This window comes from Martes martes (assembly GCF_963455335.1).
Source record: "Martes martes genome assembly, chromosome: 7".
Classification (NCBI taxonomy): Eukaryota; Metazoa; Chordata; class Mammalia; order Carnivora; family Mustelidae; genus Martes; species Martes martes.
The window spans coordinates 99392991-99411758 of record NC_137894.1 but is presented as its reverse complement, the minus strand read 5'-3'; the positions used below and the strand labels follow the sequence as shown (position 1 = coordinate 99411758).

At 40.1% G+C, this 18768-nt stretch overlaps 1 protein-coding gene across 3 annotated transcripts in view; it reads left to right on the top strand.

Moving 5' to 3' along the window:
• Positions 1-826: 826 nt before the first annotated feature.
• Positions 827-18768, top strand: part of FERMT2 (FERM domain containing kindlin 2) — a 93094-nt gene continuing 75152 nt past the window's right edge. For all 3 annotated transcript variants that reach the window (XM_080807330.1, XM_080807329.1, XM_080807328.1), the window contains exons 1-2: positions 827-1257; positions 1672-1837. In XM_080807330.1, the coding sequence (XP_080663456.1) occupies positions 1681-1837 (157 nt within the window). In that variant the 5' untranslated portion in view covers positions 827-1257; positions 1672-1680. The remainder of the gene's footprint in view (positions 1258-1671; positions 1838-18768) is intronic.

The window sequence follows — 18768 nt, the reverse complement described above, 5'->3', positions numbered from 1 at the left end:
GTGGGAAGCAGGAGGACCATTTTCTATCACTAATCAGTCTCAACAGAGTTCTTTAGCTCTTCTCTGTACCTGCTGGCACCATTCCAGGGCTATTAAAATTCTTTCAAGGTGTGGCTGAGGGTGGGTAGAGGATGTTTAGCCATCTGAAAGCCTTAGTAGACTGTTAGTTCTAAGCTGCATATAAAAATACACAAATACTCAAAGAGCTGGAGCGGCTGGAAAAACAGTTTTTGAATAAAACTCATTCTACTACATTTCCTCCCCCCTCAAACAAGAGCATCGTAGGGCGTATTTGACTCGCTGCGGGTCGGAGCTTCCGAACGGGTTAAGAGCGCTAGCAAACTCTTGGGAGTCCAGTAGGAGTTGCTGGTTGTGCCGGACATTGCTTGCAAAGCAATTTTCGTGGTTCACCTCCCTCTGAGTTTTCTCATTCTTTTGTGGGATGTTCATGGAGCTGTCCCGGGCATTTATTTTCTAAAGTTTTTACGTCCCAAACCCCTCTCTCCAGCTCCCGGAGTGCGGCACCTCTTCCTGCCCCGAGACTTCTGGACTTGCTCCAGGCGTGGGGAGGGGGCGGGGGACTTTGTTCCCAGAAAACGACCTTGCCCTGGGAATTTCCTGTGACCATTTCTCACGGACAAGCCCCCTTCTCCCGCCGGAAGCACAGACACCCACCGCCGAGCGCTCCCGCAAAGTCGGAGACCCGAGCGCGGAACGCAGCGCCCCCGCGTGAGGCCGCCCGCCCTCCCCTTGCTCCCCCTCCTCAGGTCCCGCCGCCGAGAGCCCGGATGTTGGATTCAATCCCTACGCCCGGTCCTTCATTTCCATAAAAGGGCAGTGGCTCGGCGGGGCTGAGATTGCTGCGCCGCGGGCGCCCCCCGCCTCCCCCGCACAGCTCCCACCCCCGCCGCGCGCACCGCCCCGCCCCCAGCCCGGGAGTGCGCGCGGCCCCCAGCCCGCAGCGCGGCCGCGGGGGACAGTGAGGGACGTGGGTGAGGCGGCCGGACCCGTTCCGGGCGGCTCGGCGGGGCAGAGGAGGAGGGAGCCGGCGCGCCCTCCCAGTGCCGGACTCCGACTGAGGGGGCGGGGAGAGAGGGGTGGAGCGCTGGGAGAGAGGCGAGGGGCCGCGACGACAGGACTCCATTAAGTCGCTCCAGCCGGGAGGCAGCGCTTCGCCGGCTGAGGAGGGGGACCGACGCCGCCGCCCCCGTGCCTGTTGCAGCGCGAACCCCCGGCCGGGAGCGCGAGGAGCCTGCGGTGAGGGGCCGGGATCCGGGCCGGGACCTGAGAGGGAGCGCGGGCGGGGAGGAGGAATGTGAAGCCCGCGGGGCGGCGTCTCTTTGGGCCGGGGTGCGGTCTGCAGGCCGGCAGGTGAAGCCCGCCGCGGTCCGCTAGGCGAGGGCCGCTAGGCTGGGGCCGCGCGGGGCGGACGGGCGGCGCCGTGTCCGCCGAGGGCTGCGGCGGGCGGGAGTGCTGGGCTGCCGCCGGGAAGGGCGCGGGGGCGCAGAATCCCGCCAGCGGTCTCGCCCCACCGCTGCTCTCCCGAGTTCGTGCGGAAACCCTCGGGTCTTCCACCTTCTCCCGCTCCGCGGCGGACTCTGCGAGTTCGGTGGGATTTGCCTTCCTTTGGGGGAGTGACGCTTACGAGAGCCATTTCCTCCGTGCTCGCAGGAAGGAGCCATGGCTCTGGACGGGATAAGGATGCCAGATGGCTGCTACGCGGATGGGACGTGGGAACTGAGTGTTCATGTGACGGACCTGAACCGCGATGTCACCCTAAGAGTGACCGGGGAGGTGCACATTGGAGGGGTGATGCTCAAGTTGGTGGAAAAACTTGGTGAGTGGCATCCCAGCCGCGTCTCGATAGATAAACGACCTCCAGACCGAGGCGGCGGGCGGGTGGTGGGGGGTGGTTACGGATGGGGGAGGGGAGGCTTTTGGAAATCTTGCTTGGCATCCCGCAAATACTTTTCAAAATTGTAAGAGCTTTCAGTATTTAAGCAGAAAGACTTTTTTCACATTTGTATCTTTTTTGCGATGTTACTGTTTGAAATTTTCTTAATGTGGTGATTCCAGCACAGTGTTAATTAATTAATAAACTTAATTGTGTAGTGACTGGCGAGAACGCCTTCAGCGACTTCACGTTAGAAGAAATGAGAAAAGTGCGCGTTTATGTGGAAAGGGAAAAATTACAGGGCTTGTGGTTATCAGATACTTCAGTGTACCTGAATGTTGGTGACATCTGGTATTGAGGGTGATGCAAAGAATTTTTAAAGTATAAATTGCACTGGAAAATGTGCAACTTGCGGCGCCAGTATGCAGGTCCTATGGCTGTACTACTACGTGATGGAGCGTATTAAAATGTTCCAGTCATCCTCTGTTAACGAGGGGTGGGGCAGTGTTTGACTATCTGTAGTCTGTGCTTTAAATACGCTATTTCGAGTGTTCAGTTGTATAATATTAAGCTCATGAAAGAATGTTGTGCTAAAAAAAAAAGGCATAATTAAATCGAGATTCATAGTATTTGCTTGGGTACAAATATTACTGCATTGATTTAAAACTGACTCAATTTTAAATAATAGGGTATCCAACAGTATGGACTGTAAGAAAATTCTGCAGTACGTATTTTGGTTCTGATACATTAAATAATTTGCAGTTTTAAGAATCAACTAAAATGATTATATAGATAATTTTATCCCAAGTGAAATGCTCGGGGCTCTGTCTTTCTGAGCTTAACATACCTTTTTTATGTCATGCAGTTCTGGTAAGGTGATGGGTGGCACTACCTTTTTTTTCTTTTTTTTGGTCTTTTTGAAATAACAGCATTCATTCTTGAAACTACTGTGGAAAAATAGAAAAGTGTTTATCAGGAAACGTATTCCTTAACCATGGGATTGCTGTATACCTGCCATGTAAATCTCTGGAACTAGAGTTCCAGTGGCATTTGCGAAATAAGGCAGAATTCATTTAGGTAGATCTTTGTATCTCTACAGGAAGTTTAATTATTGAAGGACCAAAAAGAAGCTCCTTACAAGGTAGACTCTTCTTTGGTCTGTGCATTGTTTGCCTCTCTGAGACTTGGCCCAGGAAAGCAAGCCCCCCTGAGTAGTCCTTTGAAAATGAGATTTTGCGTATTGTTAATCCAGTTAATTGTTGGTTAACATTGTTCTTACCTGATTTGACTACATCAGTCACTGCAAAATACCCGTGAATCTTTTTTATCCAGCATTAGTGTGGGCTTAAGGAAGAAAATAACATAAAATTTTTAATGTTTCCTTTGTTTTCAGAGGAAACAAGCATTTGCATCAGAAGTTGCTTATATATGCTGAATGGACCTTATTAATACTGGTTTCAATAAGAGATACTTCTTACTGTGAGAAAGGAGCTGTTGAAGGTGATTGAGACAACTTAACAGTTCTTGAAAGCCAGTCTTTATCTGATGAATAAGTAATGACTTCTATATTTATATTGCATTGATTAGAACTGTTTATTACAGAATCACAGGCATAAATAGAAATATAGAGAATAAACTATTTGCAGACAGAACTGATGTTAATTTTAAGTGACTATAACCTGAGTCTTTTAATGTTGATACATTTTAAATTTTTTCTGCAATAAGAAAGAAGCCCACAAGCCCTGTACGTGGAAACCTTGCATTTTTCTTGAACTGAACCAGTACTGATCTCTTATGTTTTGACTTCCAAATAGAAAGTGCTTTTCATCATTATTCTGATTTATCTGGTACAAGGAGAGCTAAATGATTTTTTGCTTCTGATTTTAGGATTAGGTACTTTGAATGGTAAGCTGTTTTCTTACCTATTGGTAAGTGAAAAGAGGAGAAATTCAGTAGGGCAGCATTTAAAGTTTACAAACCTGGGAAGGCAAATTAGAAAGGAATTTTATAATTTTTTTTTTCTTAAAGATTTTATTTGACACAGGTCACAAGTAGGCAGAAAGGCAGGCAGAGGGAGAGGGGGACTCAATCCCAGGACCCTAAGATCATGACCAAAGCCGAAGGCAGAGGCTTAACCCACTGAGCTACCCAGGCACCCCAGGAACTTTATAATTCTTGAGAGTAGCCTAAAACTGCAGTGGCCTGCCTTTTGAAACACTGAGCTGTGTCACTGAAGGTATTAAAGGGTGGACTGGGTGGCTGGCTGCTTGTCAGCAACTACAGTAGATCGGAATAGCTTGCAGGATCTAGAGGATTGGAGGTGTCCATGGCAGAAGGTCTTGTGTCTTGGGATTGCAGAGCAGGGATGGACAATTGGCAGAACCTGGCAGCTATGGCCTTGGAACAATTATGGTAACTGTGGAACAGAAGGTATCACAGGTTTCTTCTTGTTCTGATGAGAATCTGTATGAAAACCAAAAGCACTGAGTTCTAAGGCCTTCTTCCTATGTAATCAGTGATAATGATTATTTCCTGAGGATTGATAGATTCTATGGTGACTCCTCCTTTCAAGACTGTATTAAAATTTTGTATGTGGGGCACTTAGTTGTCTCAGTCAGAAGAGTGTGTGACTCTTGATCTCAGTGTCTTCAGTTTAGAGTTCCACACTGGGTGTAGAGATTATTTAAGTAAATATTTAAAAAATAAAATTTTGTAAGTATGTGCATATATGGGATTTTCTGAGAAGAGGCTTTCTAGCTTTCATTGGATTCTCAAAAAAGCCTGTGATTTAAAAAAAAAAAAAAAAAAAGGTTATGACACAGCCTGTGGGTTTGACCCTTGAATGTCACCCTTACTGTGAGCGTATAGCGGTCAGATCAGACTTAGGCACTTGAATTAAGCAAGCTAAAAAAGTAAATAATGCTTCCTTAGTATGTGTCAGCAACATTATTATACTTAGTTAGAATTTTATAAAGAATTTTTGCACTTCAGTTAAGGTCATTAAATAATTCTTTGATTCATGACTTTGAGTCAAAGATCTGAAAGGCCTCCTTTAAACCTTAGTGTAAAATTCATATGTCATTCTGCACTAACCTTTTAAAAGAAATTAAAGAGTGTATGCTATGAAGAAGTGGGCCTTAAGGGAATTATATCCTGATGTCACAGAAAACTTTTTGCATCTGTGAGTTAGTTTAGGCTGATATTAGACATTATCTCAAGATTGGTTCCCTCAATGTTTATACCTCATTCTAAAAATGAAAAGTTGTTGTTTTCACCTTTTTTATTTTTAAAAATTCAAGTTGAAAGCTTGAAATCAAACTTGAAAGATTTATTGTAGTTTTTGTTAAAAATAATTTCCAAACCTGTATAGTGTTTTTTGTTTAGTGCTTTTTTATTTCAAAGTAAAGAGTTAATATATAAAACATCAGGGATAAAGATTATAAAAATAAGGGGCACCTGGGTGGCTCAGTGGGTTAAGCCTCTGCCTTCTGCTAAGGTCATGATCTCAGGCTCCTGAGATCAGCCTTGCATCAGGCTCTGCTTAGCAGAGAGTCTGCTTCCCCCTTCTCTCTCTGCGCCTGCCCTCTGCCTACTTGTGATCTCTATCAAATAAATAAATAAAATCTTTAACAAAAATTATAAAAATAAGACATGAGAGAATAAAATTATAAACTTAAGTGTATTCAAAAACTTTTTAAGGAAGAGGCCCAATTTTATGGGATTCCCTTATGTTCTGGAGATCACTAATATTCAGAACTAAGTATTGAGGATTCTAAATGCCAAGAAGATGCTTTGTTTCACTGCATTTTGTGCTTTATAATGTCTTTTCTGAAGTTTTTCTTTTTTCTTTTCTGAACTGTGTACAATTAAATATTCCCTTTCTGTAGAAATTCATATTAGTTAGAGGATAAGGAATTTATTGTTACATGGTACTCACTGGAGTCTCCAGCCAGTAGCTCTCTATAAGCTTGGAGGGAGGAATAGACTGATTTCTGAGTTTCTTTTCACCTCTGTCTATGAGCAGGAAGAACATAGAAGTCGGGTTAGATCAGGTTAAATAATAATCCAGAGGAAAAAGTACAAATTGGGGGATTCAGGAGTAACTAAAAAGAAAGGTATGGAGTTGACCGAGAAAGTTTAGGGAATGTTTCTGAATGTAGCTTTTATAAAGATATCCTCCTGGCATTGAAGTGTGTTATGTTCTTGCTACAACTAATGAAATGGAGTACATTTATGTTGGAATTGCATGTTCAGATGCAGTTAGGTTGTGAGGTTGGCACACATGACAAAAAAAGTAAATTTTAATTAAAATAACCCCCTAAAATCCCTTAAAGTGTTTATGAATTAAAATATACATTCATTCCATCTCCCAGGAGTGCAAAATAGCTAGTTTTTCCTTCAGAAACTTTAAAAACCAGTTTCTTTAGTTGAGGACCACATGAAGAGGTTGGCTTGTGTTAGGGGATTTGTTGCACAAAAATACTTTAAATACTAGGAATGAAGCTTGGCAAGATGAACACAGAGAAAAGCATGTGTAACTGGACAGCTCCCTTCTACTGGTGCTTAGTGCTCCTTGGGGAAGTCATGTTTATTTAGTGAAATGGTGTCTGTGCTATTGAAATCCTGTTTTTTTCCCCTGAAGTCTTATGGTTTAATTCATGGAAATATCTACATGGTGCACATTCACAGCACTTACTTTGAAATATATCAAGATTATAAAAATAATTTTTTTAAATCTTTTGGAGTGGGATGGGAGAAAAATTCAGTGGTAAGATCATATAAAAATGGGTTGGGGCGCCTGGGTGGCTAACTCATTAAGCGCTTGCCTTTAGCTCAGGTCATGATCCCCAGGGTCCTGGGATTGAGCCCCGCTTTGGGCTCCCTGCTCAGTGGAAAGCCTGCGTCTGTCTCCCTTTCCCACTCCCCCTGTTTGTGTTCCCTCTCTTGCTGTGTCTCTCTTTGTCAAATAAAAAAATCTTTTAAAAAAGTGGGTTGAATTTAGTTAAGTATATACTCTCTGATAGGAGATTTAGTCTAAAATTCTGTTAATGATCCGTAAGAACTGGACATTGGATTTTATCTGCTCTTCGCAAATATTAAGCTTCTTAAAAATAGGGGACAGTAGGGATGTCTGGGTGGCTCAGTGGGTTATGGGTTAAGCGTCTGCCTTCAGCTCAGGTCTTGATCCCGGGGTCCTGGATAGAGCCCCACATTGGGCTCCTCATCTGTGGGGAGCCTGCTTCTCCCTTTCCCCCTGCCTGCTGCTAACCCTGCTTGTGTGTGCATGCACATGTGCGCTCTTGCTCTTTCTCTCTCTCTCTCTCAAATAAATAAAGAACAGTATGTAAATTTTGCTAAAATTCTCATAGTACTAAAAAAGTATGAGCTGTTCCTTGGATATATTAATGTATGGCTTGCTGTCATGTTTTGTACCCTGTTTTTTTTTTTTTTAAATCAACAAATAACTGATTGCAACTAGTGTTAAATAAGTTAGGCACTAAAAAATAATATAGTCACTAAAAAGAATATCTTTTAAAATTCAGTTTCTTGGGGTACCTGGGTAGCTTGTTGTTAAGCATCTGCCTTTGGCTCAGGTCATGATCCCAGTGTCCTAGAATCAAGCCCTGTGTAGGGCTCCCTGTTCAGCGGGAAGCCTGCTTCTCCCTCTCCCACTCTCCCAGTTTGTGTTCCCTCTCTCATAGTGTGTCTCTCTGTCAAATAAATAAATCTTAAAAAAAAAAAATAAAAAGTAGGGGTGCTTGGGTCGCTCAGTGGGTTAAGCCTCTGCCTTCAGCTCAGGTCATGATCTCAGGATCCTGGGATCCAGCCCTGCATTGGGCTCTCTGCTCAGCAGGGAGCCTGTTTCCCCTTCTCTCTCTGCCTGCTGTTCTACTTGTGATCTGTCTGTCTGTCTGTCTCTCTCTGTTAAATAAATAAATAAAATCTTAAATAAAAAAATAAAATTCAATTTCTTTTCTTTTCCTTTTTTTTTTTTTTTAAAGATTTCTTTCTTTATTCATTTGACAGAGAGCACAAGCAAGGGGAGTGGCAGGCAGAGAGAGAAGGAGAGGCAGACTCCCCGATGAGCAGGGAGCCCAATGTGGGGCTTGATCCCAGGACCCTGGGATCAGGACCTGAGCCAAAGGCAGATGCTTAACTGACTGAGCCACCTAGATGCCCCCCCACCACTTTTTTTGGTTTTATTTATTTGTTAGAGCATGCGTGCACACATAAGCTTGGGGTGGGGGGGGGGCAGTGGGCAGAAAGAGAAGCAAGCTCCCCACTGAGCAAGGAGCCTGAAGTGGGACTCCCATCCCAGGACCCTGGGTTCATGACCTGAGCTGAAGGTAGACGCTTAATGGACTGAGCCACCCAGGTGTCCCTTTTATTCAGTTGCTTAAAAAAAGATCTCTTCGGAGATGTCTAATAGCTATTGAAGAAAAATGAAAGAAAATTAATGTTTTTTATCTTCAGCTCTATTTTTTGAAATTTCAGTCTTACAAATTCAGTAATAAAAGTAACCATGAGGGGTGCCTGGGTGGCTCAGTCAGTTAAGTGTCTGCCTTCAGTGCAGATCATGATCCCAGGGTCTTCCAGTCAAGCCCCACATCAGGCTTTCTGCTCAACAGGGAGCCTGCTTCTCCCACTGCCCCTCCCCCTGCTCACGCTTTTTCTCTCTCTCTCAAATAAATAAAATCTTAAAAAAAAAAAGTAACTGTGAGCACTGTATAATTTTCACCTAGGTCACCATTTAGCATTTTGCCATTGATTTCTCTGTACACACATAAATTTTTTTTTTTAAAAGATTTTATTTATTTATTTGACAGAGAGAGATCACAAGTAGGCAGAGAGGCAGGCAGAGAGAGAGAGAGGGAAGCAGGCTCCCCTCAAAGCAGAGAGACGGACACGGGACTTGATCCCAGGACCCTGAGATCATGACCTGAGCCGAAGGCAGCGGCTTAACCCACTGAGCCACCCAGGCACCCCTGCACATAAATTTTTTTGAACCACTTTCAGTAAGTTGCAGACATCATAACCCTTCATCCCTGAATACTTAAAATAGGTATTACCTAAGAATGAGGACTTTCTCTTACATATTATATTACAGTTACCAAATTCAGGAAATCATTGATTCAATTGTATTGTGTAATATGCATCTGTGTTCAAATTTGCCACTTGTTCAAGTAACGGCCTTTGATTTTTTTCCATCCAGGATTCCATTCCACATTTAGTTGTCACTAAATTGCTCTTTACTCAGTCTCCTTTAATATACATAAGGGATACCAAGTATTGCTACTATTTTTAAACATTGTTAGGTATAGCTTTCCCATAATGTTGTCTTCAGGCTAGTAGTAGATGCTGACGGGTACACAGAATAATACGAAACAGCATCCTGGCCCTAACACTTAACTGGTTTGTATGATCTTTGGACAACTAATCTAACCTTCTGAATGGGTTTTGGCATTTACAAAGTGGAAATTAAAAACAACACACTTTCTCATAGGTCTTGGTGAGAATTAAAAGAGATAATATGTGTAAAAATATATTTATAAACTATTAGTGCTATAAAAATGAGAGTGGCTGTTTTCTCAGTGGCATTGAGAGTCCCTATGTATACTGAACTGGGAGGAAATAAAAGAACTGCTTTTAAAAGGAATTAAAATGTTATCTCAACTATTTAATAGGTTCCAGCTTTGAAACAAATGTACTCAGAAGGAGTTTAGTTTGGGACTGCTTTGTGTTCTCACCCACTAAACAACAAGAAAAATAGCTATCATTTCAGCTTTCTCCCTTCCAAACACACACCTACCTCTTTAACATAATAAAAGCTATTTAACTGCTGTATTCACAGGATTTCTGAAGTTGAATGGACCAATAAGAGGATGATTTAAAGAGATTTGAAAAATTTATAACCATGAAGGCTTCAGTAGTAAATTAATTCTTTTTATGAGTGGTTTGTTTTTTCATTTATAACAAAGGAATGATATAAAATTGTTTTTTTGGCACATGAAAACATTGAGCTCATGTAGGAACTAGGGAGAGTGGTTTCAGAAAAAAGTTAATGTATACAGTATTTTTATTTAAATAATTATTTTACTGAAATAAAAATTAATGTTAATGACATGATATGTTACAAAATGGTATATATGCCTAGTGTGAGTTAAATGAATATTCTAAAGGAAAATTTAAAAAATTTTTAATAGAGATGGGATGTTCTACACTTGGATTTGTGGTTACAAATTCATATCCATTTTAATTCATTGCAACAAATTATTTGTGTAATTGTATTTTTGACTAGTTCTTTTCTTAATACCTAGCTTACTAAGATACAATTTATGTACATTAACATTCATCCTTCTTGGTGTAATGTGCTGAGGTTTTGTTTTTTTTTTTAAGATTTTATATATTCATTTGAGAGACAGAAGGTGGGGGTGGGGAGCAGAGGGAGAAGCAGACTCCCTGCTGAGCAGGGAGCCAGATGCAGGACTTGATCCCCAGACTCCAGGATTATAACTGGAGCTGAAGGCACTTGCCCAACCAACTGAGCCATCCAGGCACCCATAAGGTGCTGAGTTTTAACAAATGTATACTATCGTGTTAAACTACCATAATTAAAGGGCGTCTGGGTGGCTCAGTTGTTAAAGCATCCGCTTTTGGCTCAGGTCATAGAGCCCCTCATCAGGCTTTCTGCTCAGTGGATAGTCTGCTTCTCCCTCTCCCTCTGCTGTTCCCCCTGCTTGTGCGCTCTCTCGCTCTGTCAAATAAATAAAATGTTAAAAAAAAATACTACCATAATTAAGATACAGAACTTATCCAGCACCTGGAGAAGTTTGCTTGTGTTCCTTTATAATCAGCCTGTCCCCTTAACCCCAGCTCTTGAAAAACATTGATAGTTAGAGGAAGGACATTCTAGTAAAGACTAAGTGTAACCATAGAGCCTGTAGCTTTGAGTCTGGTGTCTTTCACTTAGCATAATATATTTAGAAAAACAATTTTTTAGCATAATACACTTAGATTTATCTATGTATCATGAATATAAAAGTAGTTTTTTCTATTGCTGTGTTGTCATTGTATGAATTGTACCAGTTTATCCATTCACCAGTTGAAGGGCATTTGTGGTGTTTCCAGCTTAGAGAGATTATGAGTAGGGCTGCTGTAAATATTTTCATTTCTCTTGGATAACAACTGAGGAGTTGGGATTCCTGGACAGTATTCTAGGTATATGCTTATATTTATAAGAAGCTGTCAACTTTTCCAAAGTGGCCACATTATTTTGCATGCCTGTCAGTGTTGTATGAGAATTGGGGAGAAAAAAAAAAAAAAAGTTTGAGAGTCCAGTTGTTCTAGGTCCTTCCCCAACATTGGTATTGTCAGGTCATCTTTATATTTTTGTTCAATTTTAGTCGGTCTAATAAGTACGTAGGGGTATTTCATTTTGATTTTAATTCACATTTTCTTAATGATTAATGATGGGGAGCTTTTCACATGTGTGTATGACATGTGTATATCATTTTAGTGAAATGTCTTCATAGATTTTGCCTGGTTTTTTTTTCTTTCTTTCCCACCCCTACCTCTTTTACCTGTTTTTTGTTTTGTTTTGTTTCATTTTGTCTTTTTAAAATCTGTGTTGTTTTCTTACTGAGTTTTGGGTTTTTTTTTTTTTTTAAGATTTTATTTATTTATTTGACAGAGAGAGAGATCACAAGTAGGCAGAGGTAGGCAGAGAGAGAGGGGGAAGCGGGCTCTCTGCTCATGCGGGGCTCAATCCCAGGACCCTGGGATCATGACCTGAGCTGAAGGCAGAGGCTTATTAACCCACTGAGCCACCCAGGCACCTGAGTTTTGGGTATTCTTTATATAGGTTTTAGATATAAGTCTTTTATCGGATACATGTTTTGCAGAACTTCCTTCTAGTCTATGGCTTGTTATTTCATTTTCTTAACACAGTATATTTCAAAGAGCAGAAGTTCTTAATTTTGATGAAGCCCATTTTACCAGTTTTTTTCTTCTGGATTGCCCTTTTTAATAAGAAACTTGCCTAATCTGAGATGTCCAATGAAAACCAATTTGTTATTAATCTTCTAAAAAACAGATTTTTAGAACTTCAGTCATAAATATTGACTATAATGAAGCATCTTTGAATAATAAAAGAAAAATTTCAGGGTTTATTTTATTTATTTATTTTTTAAAAGATTTTATTTATTTGAGAGAGAGAGACAGAGATAGCAAGACAGAGTGTTGAGCAAGAAGAGGAAGAAACAGGCTCCTCGCTGAGCAGGGAGCCTGATGGAGGATTCCATCCCAGGACCCCAGGATCATGATCTGAGCCAAAGGCAGACACTTAATGTACTGAGCCACCCAGGTGCCGCAAGTTTTGAGGTTTAATGTTACAGGAATGTTACAGAAAGAATTAGGTCTGGGTTCTAATCCTGCCCTATTAACCAATTTACAGTTTCAGGCAGGGTGTTGAATTCTGTGGCTGTGAGAGAATGCTCTTGTTGGGGAGAATGACTGGCATGGGGGACAGCCTATTGGTGTGACAGCCCTGACTTTATTCTAGTTGTACAGCCTTGTGCTGGGTGACCTACCTGGTCTGTGCCTCTGGTTGCTTGGCTATGAATTAGGGATAATAATAGTAACTTTATCATAGCATTATTAAAGAATTAAGTTAGTTAATAAATATGAAGTGTTTCAGAATAGCCTTTGTAAATGTACTGATGATGATTATAGTCTGGACTATTTTAGTGGTGGGTAATTTTTTCCTTTTACTGAACTAGAGAAGTAAGGCTATCTTATAAAAGATTGAGAAAGTATCTTTTATAAAGACAGGCCAAATAGTACTAACTTATTCACTACAATATTAGGAATGTATTTTGACTTTATTGTGCTACCTTGTATCACTATAGTAATATTATAAAGAAGTTATGACAAGAATGTATTAGAAGCAGTAGATTTTATGCTCTAATATATACAAAATTATAGATAAACTATGCTGCAGCGAAGGTATTTCCAGTAAATTTAATTTCTGGTTTAGGCAGATGCCTTCTTTAAAAGGTAAATTTTGTTAGTGTTTAAGAACTTAGTCTAAGACATGCTACTTACTGTTATGTTGTGACCTTGGTAGTTCTTTAACTTCTGATTATTTAGTGTCACTTAGCCTTAGTTTACTTATCTGTTTCTTGGAGTTAATTATAAAAACTAAGATGTTAAGAGGATTAACAGAATCCCTGGTAATTAGTAGAATGGTTAGGAAGAGCTCAATAAAATGTTATCTTCAGTTATACTTCAAATACTATGTAAACCTGAATAAAATGTAAACTCGAATTGTAGATTGAAGCAGTCTAATTTATTTTCGTTGTAGACTGAAGCAGTCTATCTAACTTGTTTTCATTGTATTTATGTAGTATTTAACCAGAAACCCCTTCTTATTTTCTTGCTTTTGTAAATTTTGTTGAATGGTTCTAAGCTCTCTGAATACATTACCTGAAGCCAGACTGCCTGGGTTTGAATACCGACTTTACTCCCTGTAAGCTTTGTGACCTTGTGCCAAATTATTTAACACTGCTGTGGCTTGGTTTCCTTACAAGTAAAATGGGGGTAATAATATATTTACCTTAAGGGTTTGAGGGTTAAATGAATGTATATGTGTAAAGTACTTAGAACAGTTCTTACTAATTATAGCACTTACTAGTTGTTATAATGTTATTTTATTGAGGATCCTAATGGACCTCTGGAATATCTCGCTACTAAATATCTTACCTCATGGATTTGAGGAATAAATAAAATGCCTTAACTCAGACTAGGAAAGAAACACTTTAGAGTGAGATGGGACATTTGTGTGTAAACATTCCTGTATAAAAATAGTTACGTATACTCACACTGTATTTTTGGTAGGTTATAGAGGTATATAGCAGGACACTTCTATGGGGATAGAAAAGGTAGATGGACTGGATCTCATCAAGAGCAGCAGCAGCAAATGTTTATGGAGGGCCAAGCATTATATTAGGTAATGGGGCATAGTCCCTGCTTAAAATGTGAGCAGCTTTCTAGTACCAAAATGAAAACAGAAGATTGCTTTGAGTTAATGATCTAGTTGTGAAGTGCCAAAGAAAAGTATAGGAAGATGATGGAGATTTAGAAGAAAGAGCAGTGACTGGTCTTATTTGAAGAGGGCCAGGGTGAAAAGTTAGGAAGAAAGACATTCCAGATTGCAACTGCACTGTTTATGGTGCTTTGGATAATAGCTTGGAGAAGTAAAAGATAAGATTGTAGAGAGGAAGGGTGAAAGTTCAGTAAGTGAGGAGATGGGATTCTATTATTCCTTCACTCACCCACTTAATATTTTTATTTTTTTAATTTATTTATTTATTTATTTATTTTTTTTTAAGATTTTATTTATCTACTCGACAGACAGAGATCACAAGTAGGCAGACAGAGAGAGAGGAGGAAGCAGGCCCCCCGCCGAGCAGAGAGCCCGATGCAGGGCTCGATCCCAGGACCCCGAGATCATGACCCGAGCCGAAGGCAGAGGCCTTAACCCACTGAGCCACCCAGGCGCCCCCCCCCCACCTTAGTATTTTTAAATGAGAATGCGCTGAATGCTAGACAGTGTACTATGAATGGGAGAGACAGGGAGTGAACAAAATTCATTCCTTATTCTCATCTTATAGTCATAGGGACAAGACAGTCTTTAAATATGTAATTGCTATAATGTCATGAGTATCTTAATTGAAATAGTTACAGAAGTATCTACTGGGGAATGAGAACTGGTATGTAGGGAAGGATTTTTGGAGGAAATTACTTTTAACTTGAGAGTTCAAGGTGGAGTGGTAATTAGCCAAACGTAGGCAGAGGATGTTAGCTTAGGGCATGGGTGGAAGAACAACAGGTTGGGAGAAATTGAGAAGCCCCAGCTTGAGAGGTAGAGCGAGGGAGGGTGGCCATTCGAGGAACTGAAAGAAGTCTAATGAAGAGCAGTCCTAGGGAATCAGTGGCTTGATAGGCTTAAGAAATGAGCTTAAGTAGTGCTTAAAATGCTTTATAAACCAGGTTTAAAAGATTTAGCATTACATATACTAAGAGCTATCAGATACCAATAAAAGATTTAAACAGGGAGTGACATCAGATTTTTACAAATTTGAAGCTCATCAAGTATATATAAGTCAGTAACATAAGGTATAAGCAATAATAAGCCTCTTGGATTCCAAGAAATATTTATTTCAGTAATTTGCATTTCTGTCCTGTATTAAGATATGTAAGTACTTTCTGAGATAAATTTACCATGCCAAAACCAATACAGTATTCTCACTACATTACTTCTTTTTTGAATTATAGAATAGTTACTGCTTTGATCACCTTTTTTTTTTTTTTTTTTAAAGATTTATTTCAGTGAGAGAAAGCAAGAACTTGTGCATGGGATGGGGCAGGGAGGAGTAGAGGAAGAGGGAGAGAGAATCTGAAGCAGACTCCCCCACTGACTGTGAAGCCCAACATGGGGTTCAATCTCATGACCCTGAGATTAGACCTGAGCTGAAAGCAAGAGTCAGAAGCTTAACTGACTGCTTCACCCACGTGCCCTGATCACCTTTAAAAGACAAATCCAGTTAGTACTTCTGTGAGTCAAATACTAATTGGTGAATTCAACCCTGATGTTACTTTTTGGTATTTCATGGACTTCCCAGTCCAATCTCCTAGGAACTAAGCCAAGTTGAATCAAATTAGTATTATGCCTCCTGGATTGGATAGAAAGTTGTCCACCCTCTGGAAATGAATAATTGGCATACCTTCTGTGTGTGGGGATTCTGTAATCGAATGCATGGTTTATGTGATCTGATAAAGCTTATCAACTACTTTGGGTTAGTCTATTTTGTAGTATCAAATAACAAATTGAAATTGACAGATATTATTATTTTGGTCTTGTGAATAACTTCATAAGGGGATTTGTAAGTTAATTGATTTTTTTTCTTTAAGATTTAATTATTTTTTTAGAGAGAGCATGCACAAGCAGGGGGCTGGCAGAAAGTGAGGGAGAGAGAGAAACTCAGGCAGAGTTCCCACTGAGCATGGATCCATCTCGGGCTTGATCTCACTACCCTGAGATCATGACCTGAGCTGAAATCAAAATTGGATGCTCAACCAGCTGAGCGCCCCAATTTTGTTTTGTTTTGATGAACGAATTCCTAAATTTTCAATAATTAGCTATATCAAAGATATACTAATTTGTCACTTTTTATCAGTTTAGGTTTTAAATGTTTTCTATAAACGGTCAATCCATCTGCTGAAGCCTTAATGTAAGAGTAGTTTTTTACGTTAAAAATCGAATGGGGTACTTCAATTGAAATACATGGCAATTTGAATGATGTATAAACTTTGAAGCAGCTTACAGCATCTCCTAACAGATTAAAAATATTTTTTAAGGGTTTATTTATTTTTAAGATTTTATTTATTTATTTGACAGAGATCACAAGTAGGCAGAGGGCAGGCAGAGGAGAAGCAGACTCCCTAGTGAGCAGAGAGCCCGATGCGGGACTCGATCCCAGGACCCTGAGACCATGACCTGAGCTGAAGGCAGAGGCTTAACCCTCTGAGCCTTCCAGGTGCCCCAAGGGTTTATTTTTTAATTTTTTAAAGATTTTATTTATTTGAGAGAAAAAGAACAGAGAGAGAGGGGGAAGCAGACTCCCTGTTGAGCAGAGAGCCCAATGCAGGGCTTGAGATCATGACCTGAGCCAAAGGCAGATGCTCAACTGACTGAGCCACCCAGGTGTCCCCAGATTAAAAACATTTTAAAAAGAATATGACCTACCAGATAGATTTTTGGAAACCATCAATGCTTTGCACACTTTCAGTATACACATTTCAGTTAGCACAGTTTAGTTAAGTAGCATCAGTCATCCAACAATAGGATTTATATTTTAGTTACCACCATACTTGATGAATAATTGCATGAAGTGAAAACTCATTTTTCAGTCCCTAGTTCATTATGTAAATTACAGATGTGCATCATGACTAGTGACCAGTCATGTCACTTATTTCAGAATCTGTCCATGATTTGTCACTTGTGTATTTGTTAGACAGTTCATACATAGACAAGCAAAGTGTAGCTGTGTTGCCTCTGTCTCCCGCTGATAAACTCATGAGCTATTTAAAAAAACAACAGATCATTAAAAGAGGAAATTGCCAACAAAGATAAATGTGCAGCAAAGAAACAAAAAATGGTAATATCAGATACAAAATTTGAATCAAACGTAGATGGGGAGTTACAGAAGAAATAACTCACTATGGCTGTTGTCATTGGAGAGACTAGGTATGCAACCAAAAGGATTTAGTAAAGGCAGATTTATTGACATAAGTGAGGAAAATGGTGTGACAAAAAGGATGAAGATGTCTCACAGAAAGTGATACCAGGGGGCGCCTGGGTGGTTCAGTGGGTTGAGCCTCAGCCTTAGGCTCAGGTCGTGATCTCAGGGTCCTGGGATTGAGCCCTGAGTCGGACCCTCTGCTCAGCGGGGAGCCTGCTTCCCCCTCTCTCTCTGCCTGCCTCTCTGTCTACCTGTGATCGATCTCTCTCTCTCTCTCTCTCTCTCTCTGTCAAATAAATAAATAAATAAAATGTTAAAAAAATAAAGAAGTGGTACCAGAAAAAAGAAATTGTGAAGAAACTCTCAGGGATATTTTATGGCACCGAAAGTGCAAAGGATAAAATGGGAGTCAGCCCAAACTTAGGAGTACAACTTGTCAAGGCATAAGTAAGCACTATTTAAACTACTCTTGATTAAACTTTTTTTTTTTTTTTTTAAGCTTAAGGGACTGAGCCACCCAGGGGTCCCACCAAATTTACATTTTTGCAAAAATGCCAAGTAGTCTAGGAAGGAGATGTTGAGGACGTGAAGTAAGGCAGTGTAAAAGGAGAGGAAATGACAAATTCAGCAGCTGCTTAAAAGGTAAATTACAAGAAAAATTGAAGAGGAAGAAACAGAATAGGACTTGAGATACATTCAACTTCAAAGATTTAAAGGGTAAGCCAATATAATTTTTATGTACATGATCTTAGTGTAGTCTTCCCTTAATTTGTTGGATGGGGTGGGATGGGATGAGGGACAGTTTCTGAGTTATGAAATATTTGGTGCTTCAAATAGCCAGTGGGTTGTTGTTTTATTTTCCATTTTATTGATTACCAAAAGAATATGTTCACTAAGTCAGTGTTGGGACTTTCTTTAAGCAGTCTTTTTCTGGTTTTCATAGCTGTGGAAAATCAGGAATATTCTTCTGTCTAGTATGTATGATGCCTATATTATAGAAATTTTGCGTAAGTCTTAGTTGATGTAGTGATATTTGTAGAATGCACTGCTCAGAATTCTGTTGTTAAAGGGTAGTTCTGGTAGTGGGGAGGGTCATCCTTCCAAAATAAGGTTAAGAATGATTTAGACTCTTGAGTCTTAAGGAAGAGAGGAAATGACTTGGAGGGTATTCCAATTATTTTTAGATGATAGACTTCATTTTATAGTAATATAAATCTAAAATATGAAACAAAAAGTTGTTAAATTATTTTTTGAGGGGTGCCTGGGTGACTCAGTTAAGTGTCCACTCTTCAGCTCAGGTCATGATCTCGGGGTTGTAAGATTGTGCCCCAAGTTGGGCTCCATGCCGGATGTGGAGCCTGCTTAAGATTCTCTCTCTCCTCCCTCTATCTGTCCCCATCCCCCCCCAACCACTCGTGTTCATTATCTCTTAAGGAAATGAAAAAAATTATTTTTCTATATTGTTTCTTTGCAGTTTATATGTTAGTGTTTTTCACTTGTTTTAAGCTCATCTTAATTTTCCTTATTAGTATATGCATTCTTGAAATACTTATATAGCTGCTAACAGTAACT